Source organism: Syngnathus acus, chromosome 11 (assembly GCF_901709675.1).
Source record: "Syngnathus acus chromosome 11, fSynAcu1.2, whole genome shotgun sequence".
NCBI classification, from domain to species: Eukaryota; Metazoa; Chordata; class Actinopteri; order Syngnathiformes; family Syngnathidae; genus Syngnathus; species Syngnathus acus.
The window spans coordinates 8384150-8404038 of NC_051096.1; the positions used below are offsets into that span (position 1 = coordinate 8384150).

The window sequence follows — 19889 nt, forward strand, 5'->3', positions numbered from 1 at the left end:
AGGGAATCACACGGACACTCCATTAGGTACACCGCCATTTTCAAGTGTACCTAATAACAGGCCATTTTATGGGGGAACTATCACGGTCAAAGGTCACAGGTGTCAAGCTCTAGTCCCCGGGGCCGCGTTCCAACATGTTTTCCAAGTGACCCTCGTTAAGCGCACCTGCGTGAAACGTTTTAGCTCCTTTCACGTTCTGCAGGAGCTAAAACTTTTCCCGCAGGTGCACTTAACGAGGGAATCACACGGACACTCCATTAGGTACACCGCCATTTTCAAGTGGACCTAATAACAGGCCATTTTATGGGGGAAATATCACGGTCAAAGGTCACAGGTGTCAAGCTCTAGTCCCCGGGGCCGCGTTCCAACATGTTTTCCAAGTGACCCTCGTTAAGCGCACCTGCGTGAAAAGTTTTAGCTCCTTTCACGTTCTGCAGTAGCTAAATCTTTTCACGCAGGTGCGCTTAACGAGGGTCACTTGGTAAACATATTGGAACGCGGCCCTTCAAGGACTGGAGGTCCACACCCCTGGTTTAAGTGAACAGTGCCACACCCGCCCTCACCCCCACCTTCTGATTGGCTGTTGGTTCTGTGACGTCACTTGGACACTCCATTAGGTACACGGCCATTTCCAGGTGTACCTACATCACCTGGACACTAGATGGTGCCCCACCCGGCCGCCCTCACCCCCACCTCCTGATTAGCTGTTGGATCTGTGACGTCACTTGGACACTCCATTAGGTACACCGCCATTTTCAAGTGTACCGAATAACTTGATGCATTTTTTGTACGTGTCAAGAATGTGTATTTGACTACTTGCTCTTTATTTTGGGGGACACCAACACACGATTTTTGTTTTCATGCCCAAAAAAAATAAAAACAAGGAATAAACACCAGACAAGTTTTAACAGGTTTTATGTTTATTGAAATAATAATAACCATCATTATAAAAGTAAATTTCATACCAGCAATCTAATGTGAAATTGCACTAGATATATTGGATAATAATATTTTGGCGTATATATGCATACACGTTATTTGAAGTGTTATAAAATCCAAAGAGAAGCATAATCTCCCCGTTTTTGCATGACGGCGCATCCCTTCATGCAATAAAGTTAGCCGTTAGCTTGGAGAAAACGTGTTTCAGTGAGTGGTTCTTTCTTTCCTTGGCAAATCGACATTCTGACTTACATAGGAAGGCAGTTGACCCATTGCCTCGTTCGCGAACGGGAAAGTCAGGATTCGTTCCCTCACTGATCCGTTCTCGCGATGAACTGGAAATGCAAATCACTCACTCACTCACTCACTCACTCACAGATCCGTTCATTTGGTGAACGGGAAATGCAATTCACGGGAAGTGACGTCATTTTCTTCTTCGTTTTGTTTTACGGCGAGGTGGCACCAGCTTCAATGCGCATTACCGACACCTACTGGTTGAAGTCATATGCACTGAAAAAGGAACGAATCACTTTAGGAAGTCATTCGTTCACTGAGAAGATTCGTTCTTTTGAACGAATCGTTCACTCACGAGCCAACACTACTGCAAAGGAGCCAGACTTGAGAGCGGCTCCCTGCCTGCCGCCGAACGTCAGCCTGCCTCCACGGGATGAGAAGAAGGCAGTGAGTGTCGCGCATTGCGGAGGAGATGCGGGAGGAGATGCGGGAGGAGATGCGGGAGCTACCTCCGCGTCCTCTTTCTTGGCTGTGAACGCGCGCGGTGGATTTCTTGCCAGAACACCCAGCCGCCTTCTTGATGACCGACCACCACGATCTTCTGGCTCCTCAAACTATGAGCAGGCTGCAGCGGGCATTTGGGAATACAGGCAAGTTTGAAGAAGTGGACACACGTACACGTTGCGTGGATTGGATGCTGACGCTTCCTCCATTCGGCAGCCAGCTGGCTTTTCTTTAGGAGAATGTTTAATTGATGTCACAACGTGCACGGAGAGGAAGGACTGACTGACTGACTGCAGCAGCGCAAATCGCCGCCGCCACACATCGACTCGACTAGTAAAGATGTTTCGAAAGGAAAAGCGTGATTTGGCGTTCTGTTCTTTTCTTTTCCAAATGCCAAGTTGTATTCTCCAAACGTCAACTGGTGGCTCCGCAGGAGAGATGTGGCCAATAACCTGGCGATCTTCCCGTTTTCCTGCAGACAACAGCAGATGAGCAGTTTCAATCGGTGATTTTTCATTTGTATTCATACGTGCATAAAAATGCGAGGCAACACACACATATCAGGAAAAACATTGCTCGTTGATATGCATTCAACAGACGTCCAAATCACGTCATTTCTTTTGACAGCCTACAAATGATGATGTCGTGATAAACGCGGTCGCTCTGAGGTTTTGCTTCGAATCTCGACCTTGTGTGAAGTTTGCATTCCCTTCTCCACCTTCCAAATACGTGCATGGGAGCTTTGAGAACTGTGCCATAGGAAATGATCCCGTTTCACTCCACATTGTTTTATTTTTGAAATGTCATTGTTGCCACAGGAACAGCCAGATACGGCTCGCCACATCATTTTATGTGGCCCGCGAAAAAAAATTCAAATTCGTGTCATTACTAGAACTGCAAATTGTCTTCACTTTTAATAAAAACATTTTAATTCATATTTGACCGGTTTTTACTCGTCTGATTTGAAAACGACTTTTTTTTTTTCTAGCTTTTACGCGAAAAAAAGTCTAATTGGTGTGTCAATATTTGACCAGTTTTTAGTCGTCTGATTTGAAAACGAGTTCTTTTGTTTTCTAGCTTTTACTGTATATGAGGTGCTCCTACATTGATTTGGGTTGACAGTCATGATGGCCCTCCGAAAGAAGCTATGCGGCCCGCCAAAAAAAAAGAGTTTGACATCCCTGAACTAGTTGAACTGGTTACACATCATACTGTTAGACCTTAAGGGTCATGACCTCTTGAAATATTACAAAACAAAGTGATGAGTGGTGTTTGCCCCTTTTTCCTTTGCTTCGGTGAAACACTACAGTGAGCTTTTCCTCTGTCATAGAGCAAAGTATCAGAATAATTGAATTTGACGACAGATTGCTCCTTCCATGAGTCAAGATTGGAATGTCTCATTTGTGATTCTCACTGCGAACGCTTGAGCAATGTTCCCTTGCAGACCACGTGACCAATTCAAAATCAAATAAATCCCTGTGAATAATGAATGATTGAAGTGCAGACCTGCCGCTTCCGTCCGTCCGTCCGTCCGTCCGTCCATCAGTAATATGTTTTCTCTGCTTCCAAAGGGCTCTGACTGGGCATCATCACCTGGAGCTCTGGAGTGAGCCTCAGCATGAAGACCCAAACCGGCAAAGGCGCCACAGCAGCATCGTCGGGCCGGCGAAAGCCCCGCTTCACCTTGCGGGGCCGAAAGAAGAAGGACGGCGTGATCCGAGGCAAGCTTCGCCTACGTTCCATCGCCGGAGCCTTCTTGGTGCTCGGGGTCATGGTGGTCACGGTGGGCACGGCTCTGGCTGTGGCCGGATACCGAATGTCACGTTTGTCCATTCTGGGAGCCGCCGAGGGCAATCGTCTTTCCCAACCGCGGGGGAATTGGAGTCTGGGAGCCAAGGGCTTCCTGTCCTCCGTCAGCATGATCCACTGCGAGCGGATGAAGCTGCTGGGTCCCGTCATCATGGGGGTGGGACTCTTCATCCTCATCTGCGCCAACACCGTCTTGTACGAGAACCGCGACAGAGAGACTCAAATGCTCCTGGCTCAGATGCGCAACGTCATCTGCTCCGTGTCTGCGGCCGTACCCTCGGCGGACCTCCGACAAATGGCCTTGGCCAACGCCGTGTCCAAACATCACTGGGTGAGCACTTTGCCCGCCGCCCAGCTCAACAGCTTATGTCGACAGCAGCTGGCGAGTTCCGAGCCCGTCCTGCAGAGCGGCGCCGCCGTCTACCGGCAGACGGAGGCTCTCCATCATCAAGAGTCGTCAGCGCCTCCGACCTCCACCGATTGCTCCTCCTGTAATTCCAGCCGGATGGACTTGGACGCTCGGCGTGAAGCCCGGCCGAGCTTTAAGAGCCGGGCCGACGACGCCCGGCTGGCCGACTGCCTGATGTCGGCCAGCTCCATGTCCACCCTGGGCGTGGACGACGTGGACAGTCCGGCCGCTCAACCTCGACGCTGCCATAGTATGAGCTACAGGACTAAACCTTACGTGGCTCAAAGTTCTTTGTCGGCGGAGAAAGCAGATCAATCGGATCGGAGAAGAGAGCCGCTTTCCGGAGTCAGCGTTGTTCACATTCCCGGACAGGTTGCGGACGAGCACCCTCATCAAAGCTGGCCTCGGCTAGACCTGGGCGGAGGCAGACGCTATCTGAAGTTGGACAACAAAGAGGACTCTGTGGACAAACTGCTGGATCGGTTAGAGCAGCAATCTTCTCAGTGGGATAAGAGTTTTGGTTCAGGACCTTTCCAGTGACAGGAAGTCATCATTTTTTAAATGATGAAAGTGAACGGTTCTCTTACGCCGAGGGAGTTCTGCGCCATTTGGAGAGCCTGTTGACCGACAGTCACAATTGATGCACAGATGAATCGAAGGAGCTGCTCTCATTGATGAGCTAAACATTGGGTTTGTTGAGCGCAGCGAGACTGAAGGTTGAAGCGGACTCGGTGTTCTCCCGGAGCCATGGATTGTCACAACTATGTCTGGATAGAAATGGGATGACAACAATGCATGTCCGTTTTGTACGCTAGACTAAGTTACATCTGCAGAGAACTGTCCGTGTTGGGTCCATGTGCAACAAGGAAAGGTCACCCCAATTGATTACAACTTTGGTCTTAGTTGATGGAGTCATTCTCGCGTATCTCCCTCCCCCCCTAAAAGTAACAAGTGCTGAAAAAGAAGCCCAGCTATGTTTTGTGAACCTTAACAAAAGAAACGTTGAAAAGGAAAAAAAAAAACCCAAATCAGATTGTTCTGCTCAGTGGTAAAAGACCATTGTTGTAATAAAGCAAAATTCCACCGATGTTTGCCTGTTGGTTGCTAAAGCAGAATTAGCCTGTTGTGAAAGCAATGAGATTGTTTCCCTCCGCTCTCCCGGTATTTATGAGTGGAGGGGGGGGGGGGGGGCTTCCTCCCTCCCCCTCTTAAACACACGCACGTAAATATACACGCACATATCTGATCCAATGGACCGATTGCATTGTGCCGACTGGGCAAAACAGATTTAGTGAGGTCATCGCTGCTACGTTGAATCACCCACCACAGTCCATTCGTTCAATCCATGTGCAGAGGTGACCTCTTTGTGTTTGTGTTTGTGTGTGTGATGCCTGTTGTGTGTTCTAAATGTATACTAAGCAATATTAGCAGTGTGACAGAACAATCAATGGCTATGTCTTGCCCTTTGTCAAAGCACTGCATTAAAAAACATTGCCCTGCCTTCTTTTTTTTTTTTTATTTGAGCCATAAATCGGGTGGCACCTGGCTGTTGATGTTTGCGACCGCAAATCAGCCTTACGGACAAGCCCATTCGTCACTCTAAAGGAGCCCGAGGTTTTTCTCAGGCAGGCAGCAAATATCTGTGGTGGATCAGGATGAGTGAGCCACGAGCCCACGTCATCAAGTTTTGTTTCTTTTTTGTTTTTCTTGCGTGCTCGCTGCTCAGCACAGAAGAAGGTGTTGAGAATGGGAGTATGGCAGGCAGGGGGGGGGGGGGGGGGAATTCCCTGGCAGCAATTACCCTCAGCAGAGTGTCCAATTTTTTGGGCCTTTTATCTGGGCAGGAATGCATTCACTTGTGAGCAGCTTTCATTGAATTGGTGGTTTAGAAGAGGGCTCCTGGCTTTCCAACAGCCCATAAAGCCAGCCATCCAGCAAAGTCTAGGATGCTTTCACATTCCAAATGGAAAGTCCGATTAGATCTGGGTCAGTGGCACTAGGTCCGCTTGTAACAGTTGAATGGCTTCATACTATTGGTGAATCATTTTATTTATGCTCTATAATGAGATATGATATTTGACAAAATGTGCAAGGGAAGTTTCCAAATACCCTTGTGTTGTGGATGTTTTAGCCTCCAGCAGAGCCAAGCTAAGCCAGGAGATGACTGAGCTCTTAAATAGTCACGCACATTCAACGTCATCACGTCTGTCCTTGTTTCCATATTGTCTGCCTCAAACGCTTTGGCTCCTTTCCCGTGGATCCGACAAAATCAAATGCGGAATTTTTTGCAGATCATTTGGGAAGCTCTTTGAAGCAGATTGTTCTGCCGCGCTAAATGAACCCATTGCGCTTCAGTTCTTTGACTAAGTCTGTCAGGTTTGGTTGCGCACAGGCTTATTTTAGTTTGCCAATTCAAATGACGATTATGGGATGGATAAAAAGCCAAGCCCACATGCACACCATCACACAATTTGTCAGTCGTAGAGATTTAAAGACGTATACGGAACAAAAACATGGCTCCGATGGACTTCTCGTGCTCATTTAAACGCCAAACTTGCAGGATAATATGCTGAGTTGTAGTCATAGCAAATGGATCTGTTCATTTAGAGGCTGCAGCTTGTGCGTGCATGTGTGGTCAGTGCTGCGTGAACATTTTGTGAGGAGCTTCGCAGATTCCCTGACTTTGGCGCTCTCATCTCAGGGTTGCAGTCATGTAATAGCGCAGAAGCTGCCAAGACAGAAGGGGGCTGGGGGCTGGGGCTGGGGGCTGGGGCTGGGGGCTGGGGGCTGGGGTTACGCTCTCTGATATTCAAACAGAATCATCAAGTTGAATCCCTCCAGTTTAGCCTCCAAGTCATGAATCTCTGCACGGTGCAGTACAAGGACAACATCTTGCCCAGAAGCCAGCCAGACACACACATGCATGTGTGTAAAAAAAAAACTCGCAATAAAATGCTGATACTGCAAACATTCTTTTCAACATTCTACTGGCACTTGTTTTGCAACACGCGTGTTTCCAGCACGATGAGCGTGACACGCTTATCATCTCCACGCACTGGGCTCAGCGCGCTCTCTCGGAGTTCAGCGCCAGATCAGCTCGCTATCGCCGGTCTGCAGTCATGCCGTCCAAAATGACGTCAAGCCACGCAAGCGGGACCGACCGCCTAATCCACTTAGTACGGTGTTGAGCTGCCGAGGCAAAATGTTACAATAAGGCCAAAAAGCTGAAGCCGTATGTCAAATACAGCACAAGTGTTTGTACCTGAAAGGCCGCTCGTACGTCTATTTTGAGCCAGCCAGCCGCTACCAGACTGGAAAAAGCCTTTCAGACTATCTGGAGTCGTCTTGTCGGCGTCTCCTCCACTTAACAGTGAGCCACCTACGTATAGTCTTAGATAAGGCAAAAGAAAAAAAACAACCCGACCAACCTAGTGTCGCTGTTAACAGGCTTAGCTTGTCCTTTGTGGTTTCTGCAGGAGGCAAATCCGGTGGTGGCACTTGAACCCGCAAAAGCCCTTTTGCCAGCTCTCTACAAAAGTCACACAAACACAAGATAAGTGTCGGCGGGAACAAAACAATCAAATGAAGACTTCTGGCAAAACTTTGCTCTTAGTTTTCCCAGTGCGACAGACATCACAATCAAGCCAGGGAGCATTGTTTCACTCATTGAGCCTTAGGAAGGACCTGATGAAAGTAATTGAATGACTTTGCAATGCTGGGAGCACTTTCCCGCTGGGGCACGCACGGATCAGAGGAAGAGCTTTGCTTATTAGTTGTACTAAGTTCATTTTCTTTTCACTTCACTGGTTCTTTTATCTCAAACAATATCTTTTCGGTTCGGGTTACCTGACATGTTTCGGCTTGCTTCCAATGTTTCTGTGCATGGCTGCAGTATGGCGCTGCCATGGCCTTTGCATTATTCATGTCACACAACTTAAAGCACAGGCAAATGCAAATCTGCGGCCTTCACTTTGGAGCTTTTGCCTTCATCTCTGCACCAACTGCAAATGCAGCCATATGCGTCAGTGTGTATTGTATACAATACACCAAAGATGGAGAAAAAAAAAAAAAGCTCGTCTTGAGGTGAATCTCAAGAATTCCAAAATGAACGTGCGACAATATTTGTCATTTAATTTTTTGTAATTCAGCATCTGGGGCCATTTAAGCTTTCGAGACTGCTGAAAGTCAGTGTCGCCTCTGTGAAAAATGGAACAGCAGCAGCAGCAGCGTAATCCCAGCGTCAAAGCAATTTGGAGCTAATGGTCTTCATGAGGAGGTGACTTGTGCAGCATGCAATGTTGTGAAGCTAAGGAGATGAGTCAGAGGAGATGACAGACGCTGTTGTCTCTCGCTCTCTCGTACTCGTTTATTGCAATCAATGCGAAATTCTTCCCACTTGACACTTACATAAGAAATGAGAGAGAGAGAGAGAGAGAGAGAGAGAGAGAGAGAGAGAGAGAGAGAGAGAGAGAGAGAGAGAGAGAGAGAGAGAGAGAGAGAGAGAGAGAGAGAGAGAGAGAGAGAGAGACAAAGTCATGTTACACCATTACGCAACAAGACTTTTTTGGGGGGGGATAAGGGGGACTTCTGTCAAGGTCACTCACTAACTGATGACTATTTATTGGACTTTTGGTGGCTTACATGTGAAGAAAAATGGCCTGATTTCAATTTGACCCGACTCATCCAACTTGCATAGCGACCAATCAAATATGCATAACATGGAGCATTCGAGTGACTTTTATAAATATCTACATTTACACAGCCCCAACAATTGTAATCGATGTCACATAACGGTAAAAAGATGTTGGTTATGTACATAGATAGCTAGGTCGATGTCGTGTCAGCAATCAAAGCTTTTCCTTTGTAATGTGCATTTGGAGCTTGTAAGAGGAATCCTTACACGGAAATGCCATTCGAGAAATATAATTCTTTTCATGACGGCTGGTCAATGCCAGAATGCAATGTGAACCACTAATAGAATGTCGACATCAAATAGATGATGTGGGGATGATTGTGTTATTGTCATCTCCTCCGGTTTGTGTTAACTGCAGAAAGTAAAGCCTCGTTAAAGTGTTTCTTCCTCTCGAACATCTCTCTGGGAAATGACAATCATCCAGGTTTTGTGACCTAGGCACAAACTCTCCAGCCAGGTCATTCAGATTGCAGAAGGAGTACACCCAGTTTGTCAATACGCTTTCTGACAAAGCTTGTTTCCACTTGGCAGACAAAACACAATTTGGTGCGGCTCCTATCCACTGACATTGGCTCAACCTCTGATGACCTCCTCTGTTAGCAGGGAGGAATGTATTTTGGAACATTTCTTTCCGCTCAGATCTCTGCACTCTTGCATTCTTTGTGAAGTTTGAGCTTCTCTCCTCCTGCGTCATGTTGGCTTTGAAGCGTACAGTCGTGCTGTGCTTTCTGCCATAGCGAAAAACACATTTTCACATGCAGTAAGTGGGCATACGTATGGTAAACAGGATGGCTAGGCTAACGAGCTAACTAACGGCTCATTAGTTATTTTAGAATATAGAAAAACCACATATAACCATATATATACACAGTAGCAGAAGAAGATATGCAGTGCTGCATTTTCCAACAACTAAATGTTTGGAAAGCTAAGCTGTTGTCATCACACAGACAGTCGGGCTGACTGCGCACACCTTTAATTCCTCACTGGAACATTTGTGGAATCCAGCAGCCCTCACTTGTTCCTCTGATGCAGAAGCAAGCCATCCATGTATCCATGTATCCATGCATCCATCCATCCCATAGGGCCTATCCCTTGCCTTGCCTTGCCTTGCACAAATGATGGCACTTGGGAGCTGTGTTCCACAAAGCTGCCACTGTGTCTCGAGCGGCAGTTCCTTGATTGTGAACTTGAGATTCAACTGATGCTTTCTTTTCTCCGACTAAATTTCATTGGCAGAGTGGTGTCGCGTGTGGAACACCAGAAAAGAAAAGCGCTAAAGGTCTGAATTGCATTATTCAAATAAACCATTAAGACTTCTTTGAGGACTGCAACTTCCCATCCCCTCCCTCCCTCCCTAACCCTACCTCACAGAGACATGGCGCATGCCAAACAGGTATTACCGTTGCTTTATCAGGTAATGTTTTGAAAAGTGAGCGAGAGCTTAAGTGTGAGAAAAAGCCTGGGGATCAGCAATCAGTGCACGTACACAGCTGAAAGCCTCAACCCGGCCCAAGGAGCAGAGCAGAGCAGAGCAGAGCAGAGCAGAGCAGAGCAGAGCAGAGCAGAGCAGCTCATGAATCCACTCCTAAGCTTCTTACAAAACAACTACGGAGAGGTCATAAAAATACGCTGCAATGCATAACATCCACACTTTTGCACAGATCAATCTTGCCAATAGATGCCAGCGACTGTTAGGATTTCTGGCCAACAATTGTTCTGTGACCAAGTGGTTAAGATCACCATCTGCCAATGTGGGGCACTCACTTTAATTCCTGCTGTCAGAAGCGTCCGACGATGACATCGCCCGGCCCCCTCCCCCCCCAAGGCGGGGCAATTGCCTGCCGTGTCCTTGAGTAGCCCTTTGTGTCACTACGGCAAGCCTTTTTTGCTTGTCACTCTTGTGATGCACGTTTGAGTCAAAACATCTCCTTGCCGCTTCAATGAACCAACTGCACATGATCTTGGACTTATAAAGTGAATTTTCCCAGTAGAGCTATAATTGTGATGATAACTTTGTCGAGATAAATGGTTTTCAATTTGCAAGATTTCATTAGCTTAATGACCTTAGCCTGGACAGTGCAGGTCGCTTGTCATCTTCCACATTTGTGAGCCTCCTGATTCAGCTGTCAGTATTCCACTTCCACTGACAGCTGACAAGGCACACTTACCAAACAGCCAGAGGGGAAAAAAGGTGTGATTCATGCTTTAGTCATGATGCCACTTTTCATTTGGACACTTGCACGCTCGGTGGACATGTGCAGGTTTCGCACAGCTCTTCCAGTATGGCACACACATTGTGTGTGGGGTGGCTCACAAAAAAAAAAGTTCATATGATTGGTTGCGAAACATCAGGGTGTCAAACCCAAGGCCCGAGGGCCAAATATGGCCCACCAAATCATTTGATGTGGCCTGGGTACAAGTTCAAGTATTTGGACATTAAAGCTTTGGTATAAATGAATGATCCGCCGCCAACCCGAAATTTGACATGCCTTCATACTAGAAACGCTTAGCTGGAATTGCTGTGTTAGAGGACAAACCCCCCCAAAAAAAAAAAAAAGTAAAGCGGGATCCTGGATCTTGCCAAAAGCACTTTTGAATATGAAGGAATTCTGCTTCGCTAGAGTAATTAGCGCCTCTGTGACCATCATAGGAACAAGCACTATATTATACATAGAAGATATAAATAGTAAGTCAGCAACAATGAGAAAAAAAATGGAGCCGTGTTGGTCTTAAGGCAAGTTTATCTTTATGTAACCAAATCCTCGTACGTCCCGCAAGTGCCCTGCGCTTATCCGACAAGCTCCCTTCCCTGATTCATTGCATTCCGTGGAGTAGCTGTACATTCATCTTTACGACTAAGTGCTGTCGCAGAGGGAGGTGGGTGATTCATGGAACGTTTTGATTAGTAAGGCCGGAGTCAGTCGGCTTTTATTGCAGAGCTCCAGCTAGACTTTGCACAGCCAGTGGTAAATTATTCATCAGTATACAATTGATGGATAGGACACTTGATGCTCCAAAACTTTGCATAGTTGCGTGGAGTCTTGAATTTCTCGGAAATTAAAGCTCATAGTTTTGCTCATGTTAAGACTATTTGTTGCTTTGAATGCATCCCCGCATTTGGAGATTTGAGCTAAATCTTAATTGACGTCATCAATTGTCAGATACTAGCTCATTTCACTCTGTTAGACCTCAATTGCTGCGCACGCTTTTAGCTCGCTCGACTCGGTGAGCCGATGCGAGCGACTGCAGCGTTTGGGGCCAGCGGCGCCCGGAGGGCTCCTTTGCGTTAGAGGTGACCCGGGACTCCTGACTCTCTACAAAGATCCCAATCATTAACTTCAATGGCTTGAAGAAGCGAGCAGCTCTACTCAGCGCCGCACCATGATCCATAGACGCAGAGTGTCACCTTGTCTTTTCAGAGATGAAATTTAGAAAATAAAAGAATATATATATCAAATCATTCAAACTTTTTTAGACTATCCGGGCCATTTATTGAGAGAATCAGGCAGATAGAAAACAGGAGCAACGCGATATGTTTTTTTTTCCCCAAGCCAGCAGCATTTTTCTCCTTCCGAGCTGTCTGGAATCCAACATCATGCGGCAGGAGAGCTGAACAAAGGAGGCCATTTATCTTGTATCTTTCCTGATTCAAATATTTTGCACAGCTCCAGGGCTGGAATACACAAGCACGCACTCTCAAAGGATATCTATCCATCATTGAAGAGCATTCAATCACATCACAGCTACTTAGCCCTCCAAATCTTTTAAAGAGACATCCATTTAGCAGCCTTAAATTGAAACTAAATCAATGGATATTTACATTTTTAGACCATGCTATATTTCCCTTATTTACTACGGATTTTAAAAACGTATTGGATTATGATGCCGTCAAATGAATGTATACACAAGGAATTATTATTTGAACTGTTGCTTCAGGATAGAAGTCTGAGAAAATAGAAAATACGAGTCAATGTTACAGATGGCTGGCCGCAGGGAGTTGGGGAGCAGAGCGAGCCAGTGAGCCAGCCAGCCAGCCAGCCAGCCAGCGAGCGAGCGAGCGAGCGAGCGAGCGAGAGGCTCTTTGCTTTGCTTCTTATGATGCTGGCCGAGGCGATGGCGGGGCATGGCCAGTTCAACGGAAGAGGAGGAAGATCAGAGAGACAACAGGAGTGGCCATTTTGACCATCTTAAAATGAATTCTCGATGTAACTAAAAGCCAAAAGAGCCAATGAAGCCACATCATTCGTTTGGACGAAGAGTAACGTGATTTTTCTTCCGTAATTGCGAGCATGCTGTTTATACTTGCTTTCCTGACGCCTTGTCAGCTTGGCTTACGTACATCCTAAGATGGGCAAAGCCACTCTGCTACCACTGATGTTGCAAAGTGCAAAGGCAACAACCTGTTGTGCTGCGCCGCCAATGACGTGAGAGGAAATAAAAGCCATCCATCCATCCATCCATGCCTGCAGACACAAACACAACTCCTCAGACATTCCACCCACTCAGGGCTTTTCAAAGACATGCATGCCATCACGAAATGAAATGAGCCGTTGGAAGATGAATACGTAACACCGGGCCTGCCTGACTGACTCAAATCGCAAATTGCAGGCATCAAATTGCATATGGTTAGCAAGAGGTGGAAAAGAAAAGGCAAGAAATGGCTCCATGCAAGCCTTCATTCAGAAGCTCCCAAAAGTTGCATTGATCAAATATTGAGAACCATATTGATTTGCATGAAAGGCCCATCGAGCATCCATATGAAGCAAGGCTTTTAGAAACGATGGAGAGAAACACACAAATTATTTGCACGGCTCAGCAAAAAATGCGCCATCATCACCCACTGAGCAGACAGGTGCAGACTGGTATTGCTTGGCCCACAACAGAGGAAGCCGTTTGCGAGAGGAAGGAGAAGAAAGATGGAAAGCAATGTGAGGTGGCCGCGTGTTTGCAGACATCGACAATCGCATCCAGCAGCACATTCAAAGAATACCAGTCCCATTAAAAAACGGCTTCAACAGGAAATAACGACTACAAATATAATTTCATTTCATTTATGAACTCAAGCAAAACATGATCATTCAATAAAAGGCCCATTTGCTTCAGCCGGCATTTGACGCATTCGACGTAAGGCGAAAATGACAAATGTTATTGCACGCTGAAAAGTGCTCTCATCTCACGCCTGGAAAGATAAGCCACGTTTTTAACTTAGGTGATGTCTCCACATGATATAAACACAATGGAACGCTGAGGAGCAAAACTGCATTGACTATATATGGAGATACTATGTTGGGCTCACCGTGGCTCGGAGCACAACGGAAGCTTTGACAGAGGCTTGCAAGTATTGCCATCGATTGTAAATGAATGCATCAAGCAGAATGTGCAAGCAGATTGGCTCAAACATATGCCAGCCACAGAACGGAGACATTTGATTGTTTCTTTCATTCTTGCTTGTGTTTGTGGCCTGGTGCTTCCAAGTCACTTGTCAGCGCTTAGAATGTGAAGGTTGCTGACTTTGCTTTGATGACTTGCTCCTCCAGCAACTAATGATACTAAACCTGTAATCTCGCTGATGCTGCGTCATCAGCGTGTGGAAAAAGGGCTGCATCCAAACAACGGTCACTCTTGCTCAATCTTTTTTACATTTTAGTTTTTAAATCTTGTTAAGGTGTTGAGACGAGGGAACTTGAGTCATCAGATAAACTATTGCAAAAAAAAAACCCAAGCAATACATCAGCTCGCGATACGCTCGGCGAGTCAGCAGAGATCACATTTCAAAATCAGATTATGACGAGGAGTCACGCTTCCACTGTGGAAGATTTACTCGAGGAACCACAAATCAGTCAAGCCTGCACAATTTGGTGGCTGCAGTGTATGAGAAACGCAAAAGCCTCTCCGGGTGACCTTAAAGAGAGACAAGGTCAGATTCACACACGCAATGACTTTAGCTTTCGCAATATTTTCCATGCGTGTCTCCCAAATGGGGCATTGTGGCTGGCTTCCTATTGCTGTTGATCGGTGCACAAGTGTCAGTCAGTCAGTCGGTGGCAAGAATGACCAATCACAAAGAGCAACAGGATGACTCGGGGGGGGGGGGGGGGGGGGGGGAAATGTCAGTCCTAATCACAGAGTGCAGGACAACAGTAGCCAGAGGGAAAGAGGAGGAGGAGGAGGACAAAAAGAAGAGCTAGCCTGCTTAGTAGCTTGCTTCCTTTCTTTCCTTCTAATCTATGCATTTGACTGCAGCAGCAGCAGCAGCAGCAGCAGCAGCAGCAGCTGACTGCAGGAGGATCACCGATGAAGTTTTGCTGAATACTAAACGTTGGGGCTCAATTGAAGCAATATGTCCTAAACGTGAAGCAAACAATCAGAATTTGAATGAGATCAGCACAAAAATGGGATGGAGGGAAAGAAGAGCAGTGGCTCGAGCGCTAAATGTCTTTTGTGGAGTAAACAGGTGTGATTTACGGCAAAAATCAATCCACTGAGTAGTAATATGGCTTGCCTGCCCTCCTCTGCTTATGCCTCAAAATATGATCACACGCACTATAATAAACCCGAGGAATTCCAATAAAATAGCCAGCAAGTGTACAACGAGATTTTTTAAATTTATTTTTTATTTACAGGGATACCGAGTTCTAGGAAGAGGTGGAGTCCACGAGAATTTTTTTGGATGCACTATTTCACTGGTGTTACTCTTGTCTAGACGACGACTTTGTTTTTTTTAACCTTGGCATATTTTGATGTGTCAATATCAGACGCCACTTCCAGAATGTCATTAAAGTAATTGTGTCTGTCTTGAGAATTGAAATTTCTCTTTATGCCAATGTTCAATATTATACGACACGCATACTGCCACTTTTGGATACACACCTTTCCCTGTTTCGACAAAGTCAAGTAGTTGACAATGAGCAGGATAAAATACATTTTATTCAGTGCGCGGTGGGTGCTCTTCCACGACATGTCTTCCTTGTGATGCTGTGGCTATACAATGAAGAAAGAAAGAAAGAAATGTTGTTTACAACAAGAGAAGGGAGAGCCACAACTTGTAAACGGGCTGGCAGTGAATGAGTTTATCCCAAATGAAGCAAACAAAACAACCTCTTGTGCACTCTCTCTCGTCATGCCGGAGGCTACGACAGCACACTAACCCTAACTAACGTTGCATCTGATCAATCGTATGGAACAATAACAACGCTACAAACGGCATAAGAATGCTACAAAACAAGAAGACGGAAAGAAGCAAAAGGTGGCGAGAGAATAGCAAATAAAGCTCTCCTTCACAAATACGACAGCAAGTACAAAACAATGAGACGTCAACAAGTGCCTGACAACATTCTTTTCCACCTTGAGAAAAATATTGCTTCACATTAAAAGGGAAGGAACAATTATTGATGACTCTGTACAATAAATCAAGCCAATGGGACGGGAAGCGTGAGTCTCCATTTGTACAATCCCAAGAAACATTCCCTGTCTTTGAAGGACGCCACTGCATTATTGAGAACCAATTCTGATTGTAAGAAAAGCGATACAAAAATAAACTTAGTCATCACAAAGATTAAAGACCAAATGCCCCTTTGAAAATTTGGTTAAATCTCCAAATTGTAGAGGTAATAATATTTCACAATCTTTGTACTACCTGTTTTCTTTCCTTACAAACGTGTTTTTTGTTTTCGTTTTTTAGTCGTCGGTTCGGTCGGTCGTGATTTTGGCAGTAAGTAGAACAGGAGAAGGAATTGGGAAGATTCTTGGGAATTTTCCGGCGACTCTCCCGGTGACCCTTGGGACACGACTTCACGCTCACGGAGGTTAAAGTTCATAGTTAGTCCCTCTGATGCCATCTGGCGCTCTACGTCCAAGGCAGTGCTGTTGGTTTGGTTGGTTGGTTGTGGTTGGTGGTTGGTTGGTTGGTTGGTTGGTTGGTTGGTTGGTTGGTTGGTTGGTTGGTTGGTTGGTTGGTTGGTTGCTTGGTTGCTTGGTTGAGTGTGGCTTAGTGCTGAGGTAAAAAGGATGTCAGGTGGCTGAGAGAGGAAGGAAGGAAGGAAGGAAGGAAGGAAGGAAGGAAGGAAGGAAGGAAGGAAGGAAGGAAGGAAGGAAGGAAGGAAGGAAGGAAGGAAGGAAGGAAGGAAGGAAGGAAGGAAGGAAGGAAGGAAGGGAGGGAGGCTGATGTAGGCAGCTGAGAGATGCGAAAAGGAAATGAATAGGAAGTAGAGGAAAAGAAAAAGAATCAAATCAGTGTTTGGACAGCAACAACATCGATCTCGTAGGGTGCAGGTAACTATCCTAGACTTGATCCCAGAAGTGGATTCAAAGTCCCAGTCGCTCTCAAGTAGGCCCGGCTGACATTCCATTATGACGCTAAGAAAATCAGCAACAAAATGTACCGCTCTAAAATGTCCCTTTTTAAAATACTTGGGTAAATAAAAACAGCAAAAAAATTTAAATATATATACACTTTAGGTGTTAATTGTTCTTAGTAAGTCACATTGCCACATCACTCGTGAGCTATTTATTTGTTGAAATCATTATTCCGCTTCGATCGCTTCGTCAACTTTTGAAAAGCACGGGAAACCGAAGAAAGTCCATAGCAAGCAGCATTTGGACAAGCCACCCACCCCGGGAAAACAAAGAAAGTCCATAGCAAGCGGCATTTGGACAAGCTCCGGAAGAAAATGCATCATCAATTGAAATGTTGGTTTGCAGTTGCACTAAGGCACAAAGTGGGAGCTTGGACTGTGTTTACATAGCAGCATAGTCAGTCAGCTAAACAGTTCCAGACTCCCATAAACAGGGCTACGATTAAAGCCACATGGGCACCGCCATTATTTAACGTAGCCCATTCCGAGGGAGGGGCTGCACTTCATGTTGGACCGCACTTCGCATTGTACGTACGCTGACACAAAACAGCCACGACACAAACTTACTGAATGCAGAGGGCCAATGTTTGTTTTGTTTGTTTGTTTGTTTCTTGCCATCACATTTGCATTGGGCTTTTCTGCTCATTGGATTCAGCGTGCTCATCTAGCTTGGTTGCTGGCGTTTATTGTTACGGCGCTGGCTGGCTCATTAGAGGTCCATTTAGTATTGAACTACTTGAGTGAAATGTGATCGAACTGCTAGGACAAAGCTGCCAATGCACTGCCATGCCTTGCAAACAGGAGAAATGATATTGCCGTAGCTAAACAATGGTCTTCATTACAAATGGCAGTCAAGTATATCAAGTTTCAATTGGTGCATTTTTTGTTTCTCTCGCTAGACCAACAGAACGCAAATGGACTACGACTTAAGTCATACATATTTTGAACAAACCTAAAAGTGGCTTTCGAAATGAGACCAAAATCTATTGCTCCACTTTTGCTCCATCTTGTTTTCATTGAGAACAAAGGCAAATCATTGACAGGCCTTGCCTCTTTTTTTGGGTTGGTCAGAACAAATATGGTACATCATTGTTTTCTTTTCGATGGAGATTTGCATTCGACTCAGCATTTTTGGAGTTCGTTAAAATAGTTACACTCGACTGGCAATTTGGAAGCAAGCAAATATGGGATCGAGCTTTTATTTGAGCCTCTTTAGGTCCCGTTCCTTTTTGACGTCATTCCAAATCAGTTCCGTTTTAAACAGTCAATAAGGATATTCGTTCCAGTACTTTTGAAAAGGAGCTTATCATTTTGCGTGACGCTCTAAACGTGAATATGATGAGACAAGAGGGATACAAACCTCCAATGGATGAGCTTATCTTACTCTGGGGAAATCTCCGTTTCTTGGTGGACAACCACTTTGGTGACAGACATATCTGGGTGTTGTTCTTTTGCTTCTTTTATAGCCTGAGCCAAAGCCTGGCGAAAGGACACACGGGTCGTAGAGCTTGATCCATGGCTTGTGGAACAAATGTATTCCACTTGCATGTTAGTATGAAAGAAAGCATCATTTACCTTGTCATGATCAATTTCAGTATCTCCAGTAATGACAATCCTCTTCTCAATGCGAGTTTCTGAGATTCCCCCTTTCACCGTCTGCCAAAGACATTTTCATATCAAGAAAGTTGGAGCTGATTGCTGATTTGGTTTTCTTCCTTCAAACAAAAGACTGAGTTGAATCGTCCGTCGCTGACCGATACCACCTACAACAAACATCTTGGCCTTCGTTTCTGAATGCGTCTTAAAGAGAGCATCAAGCCTGTACAAAGCATCAAAGACATGTGCCAATTGTAATGACAGCGTTCAGGTCAATGGATTGGACGGACCTTGGTGATCTGGGTGGTAGTGGTGGTGCTGATGGTCTCGGATGTGATGGTCTGGGCACTCAGCAGCACTCCGGAGTCTCGTTCTGCAAAGTTGTCCACAGGCTGTGGGAGAGACACCTTGGAAGTGTTAGTTCCATTGCAAAAATCAAATACCATACCAAGAAGACTTTGATTTGAACACAGTATGCCTCTTACCTGGGCTGACTCGTATGTAATGGTCTTTGTCTCAGTGTGAACTAAGGGGATGTCTTTGTAGGCCACAGTTCCTCGAAGAGAGTTGGTGACGTCCGAGATGGTGATTGTCTGGGTCTTCAGCACCGGAGACTGCAAAATCAGCAAAGTCAAGCTTGCTGAGAAATCCAACAAGAAACATTCCAGATTTGAGCACTAATAAACATTTGTGATTTCATAGAGTCGACAAGCTGTTGTGACAAAATCGAAATAATATTGAGTCTCAATTTGTGTCGTAACCAATAAGATAATGAATGGTATGGAAACATTTGAAATCCTAGCGAGGAAAACAATAAATGTGTCGAAAAACAAACCCCTTTACCCCCCCCCCTTTCACTGTGTTGCACTGTGTAGGAAAAAAAAGTGGCTGTAAGTGGAAGCAAGTCAGGGTCCAACAGTCCAAAGCACCTTTTCTTCCTCAGTAAATTTGAAACATCCAAAAAATCCTTTCAGTAATCATATATTTGAACTTCTTATCAACATTAGTCCAGCCAATAAAATCAATGCAGGTAAACAATTCAACAAGAGCGCTTGATTTCAGTCTCTCGGACTGGCACCTGACATCATTTGCTTATTGTCTTTATTGGGATGATAAAGCCGATTCCTAAAATAGGATGAGTCCTTCTTCTTCTTCTTCCCATTCATTCACGATGGAAAGCGTCCCGCAAACAAAAACACCTTGTCATCTTGAATGGGCATGCAAAGAGCATCTTTGAAGTCCACCTTTCCAAGCCTGGAATGTTGTTACTCTGCCCGAGTAGCAATTGTACACAAGTGGGCAATTGGCTGTCAGCAGAACAATCAAAATCCAAACGTGATTGGCAACATAA

At 45.5% G+C, this 19889-nt stretch overlaps 2 protein-coding genes across 16 annotated transcripts in view; one reads left to right on the top strand and one right to left on the bottom strand.

Annotated features, from left to right (window-relative positions):
- The first annotated feature begins 1657 nt into the window (after positions 1-1657).
- On the top strand, positions 1658-4586 carry tmem200b (transmembrane protein 200B). 2 transcript variants are annotated; one of them, XM_037264392.1, is made up of 2 exons: positions 1658-1823; positions 3249-4586. In XM_037264392.1, the coding sequence occupies exon 2, from the start codon at positions 3296-3298 to the stop codon at positions 4433-4435; it is 1140 nt and encodes a 379-aa protein (XP_037120287.1). In that variant the 5' UTR covers positions 1658-1823; positions 3249-3295; the 3' UTR covers positions 4436-4586. The 2 variants fall into 2 exon arrangements, with proteins under 2 accessions (XP_037120287.1, XP_037120286.1); XM_037264391.1 differs by lacking the exon at positions 1658-1823 and adding an exon at positions 2058-2182.
- The window catches only part of epb41a (erythrocyte membrane protein band 4.1a), a 32641-nt gene continuing 14798 nt past the window's right edge, over positions 2047-19889 (bottom strand). For 8 of the 14 annotated variants that reach the window (XM_037264369.1, XM_037264373.1, XM_037264368.1 and 5 more), the window contains 5 exons: positions 19024-19152; positions 18829-18945; positions 18518-18598; positions 18303-18421; positions 16711-16761 (listed from right to left, as the gene is read on the bottom strand). In XM_037264369.1, coding sequence (XP_037120264.1) covers positions 18323-18421; positions 18518-18598; positions 18829-18945; positions 19024-19152 — 426 coding nt within the window. In that variant the 3' untranslated portion in view covers positions 16711-16761; positions 18303-18322. Of the gene's footprint in view, positions 2150-7323; positions 7425-16710; positions 16762-18302; positions 18422-18517; positions 18599-18826; positions 18946-19023; positions 19153-19889 lie in introns of those variants that run through there. The other 6 variants (XM_037264378.1, XM_037264381.1, XM_037264372.1 and 3 more) reach the window with 4 other exon arrangements.

Coding starts and splice junctions, on each gene's coding strand:
- tmem200b (XM_037264392.1), top strand. CDS start 3,296: ATGAAGACCCAAACCGGCAAAGGCGCCACAGCAGCATCGTCGGGCCGG.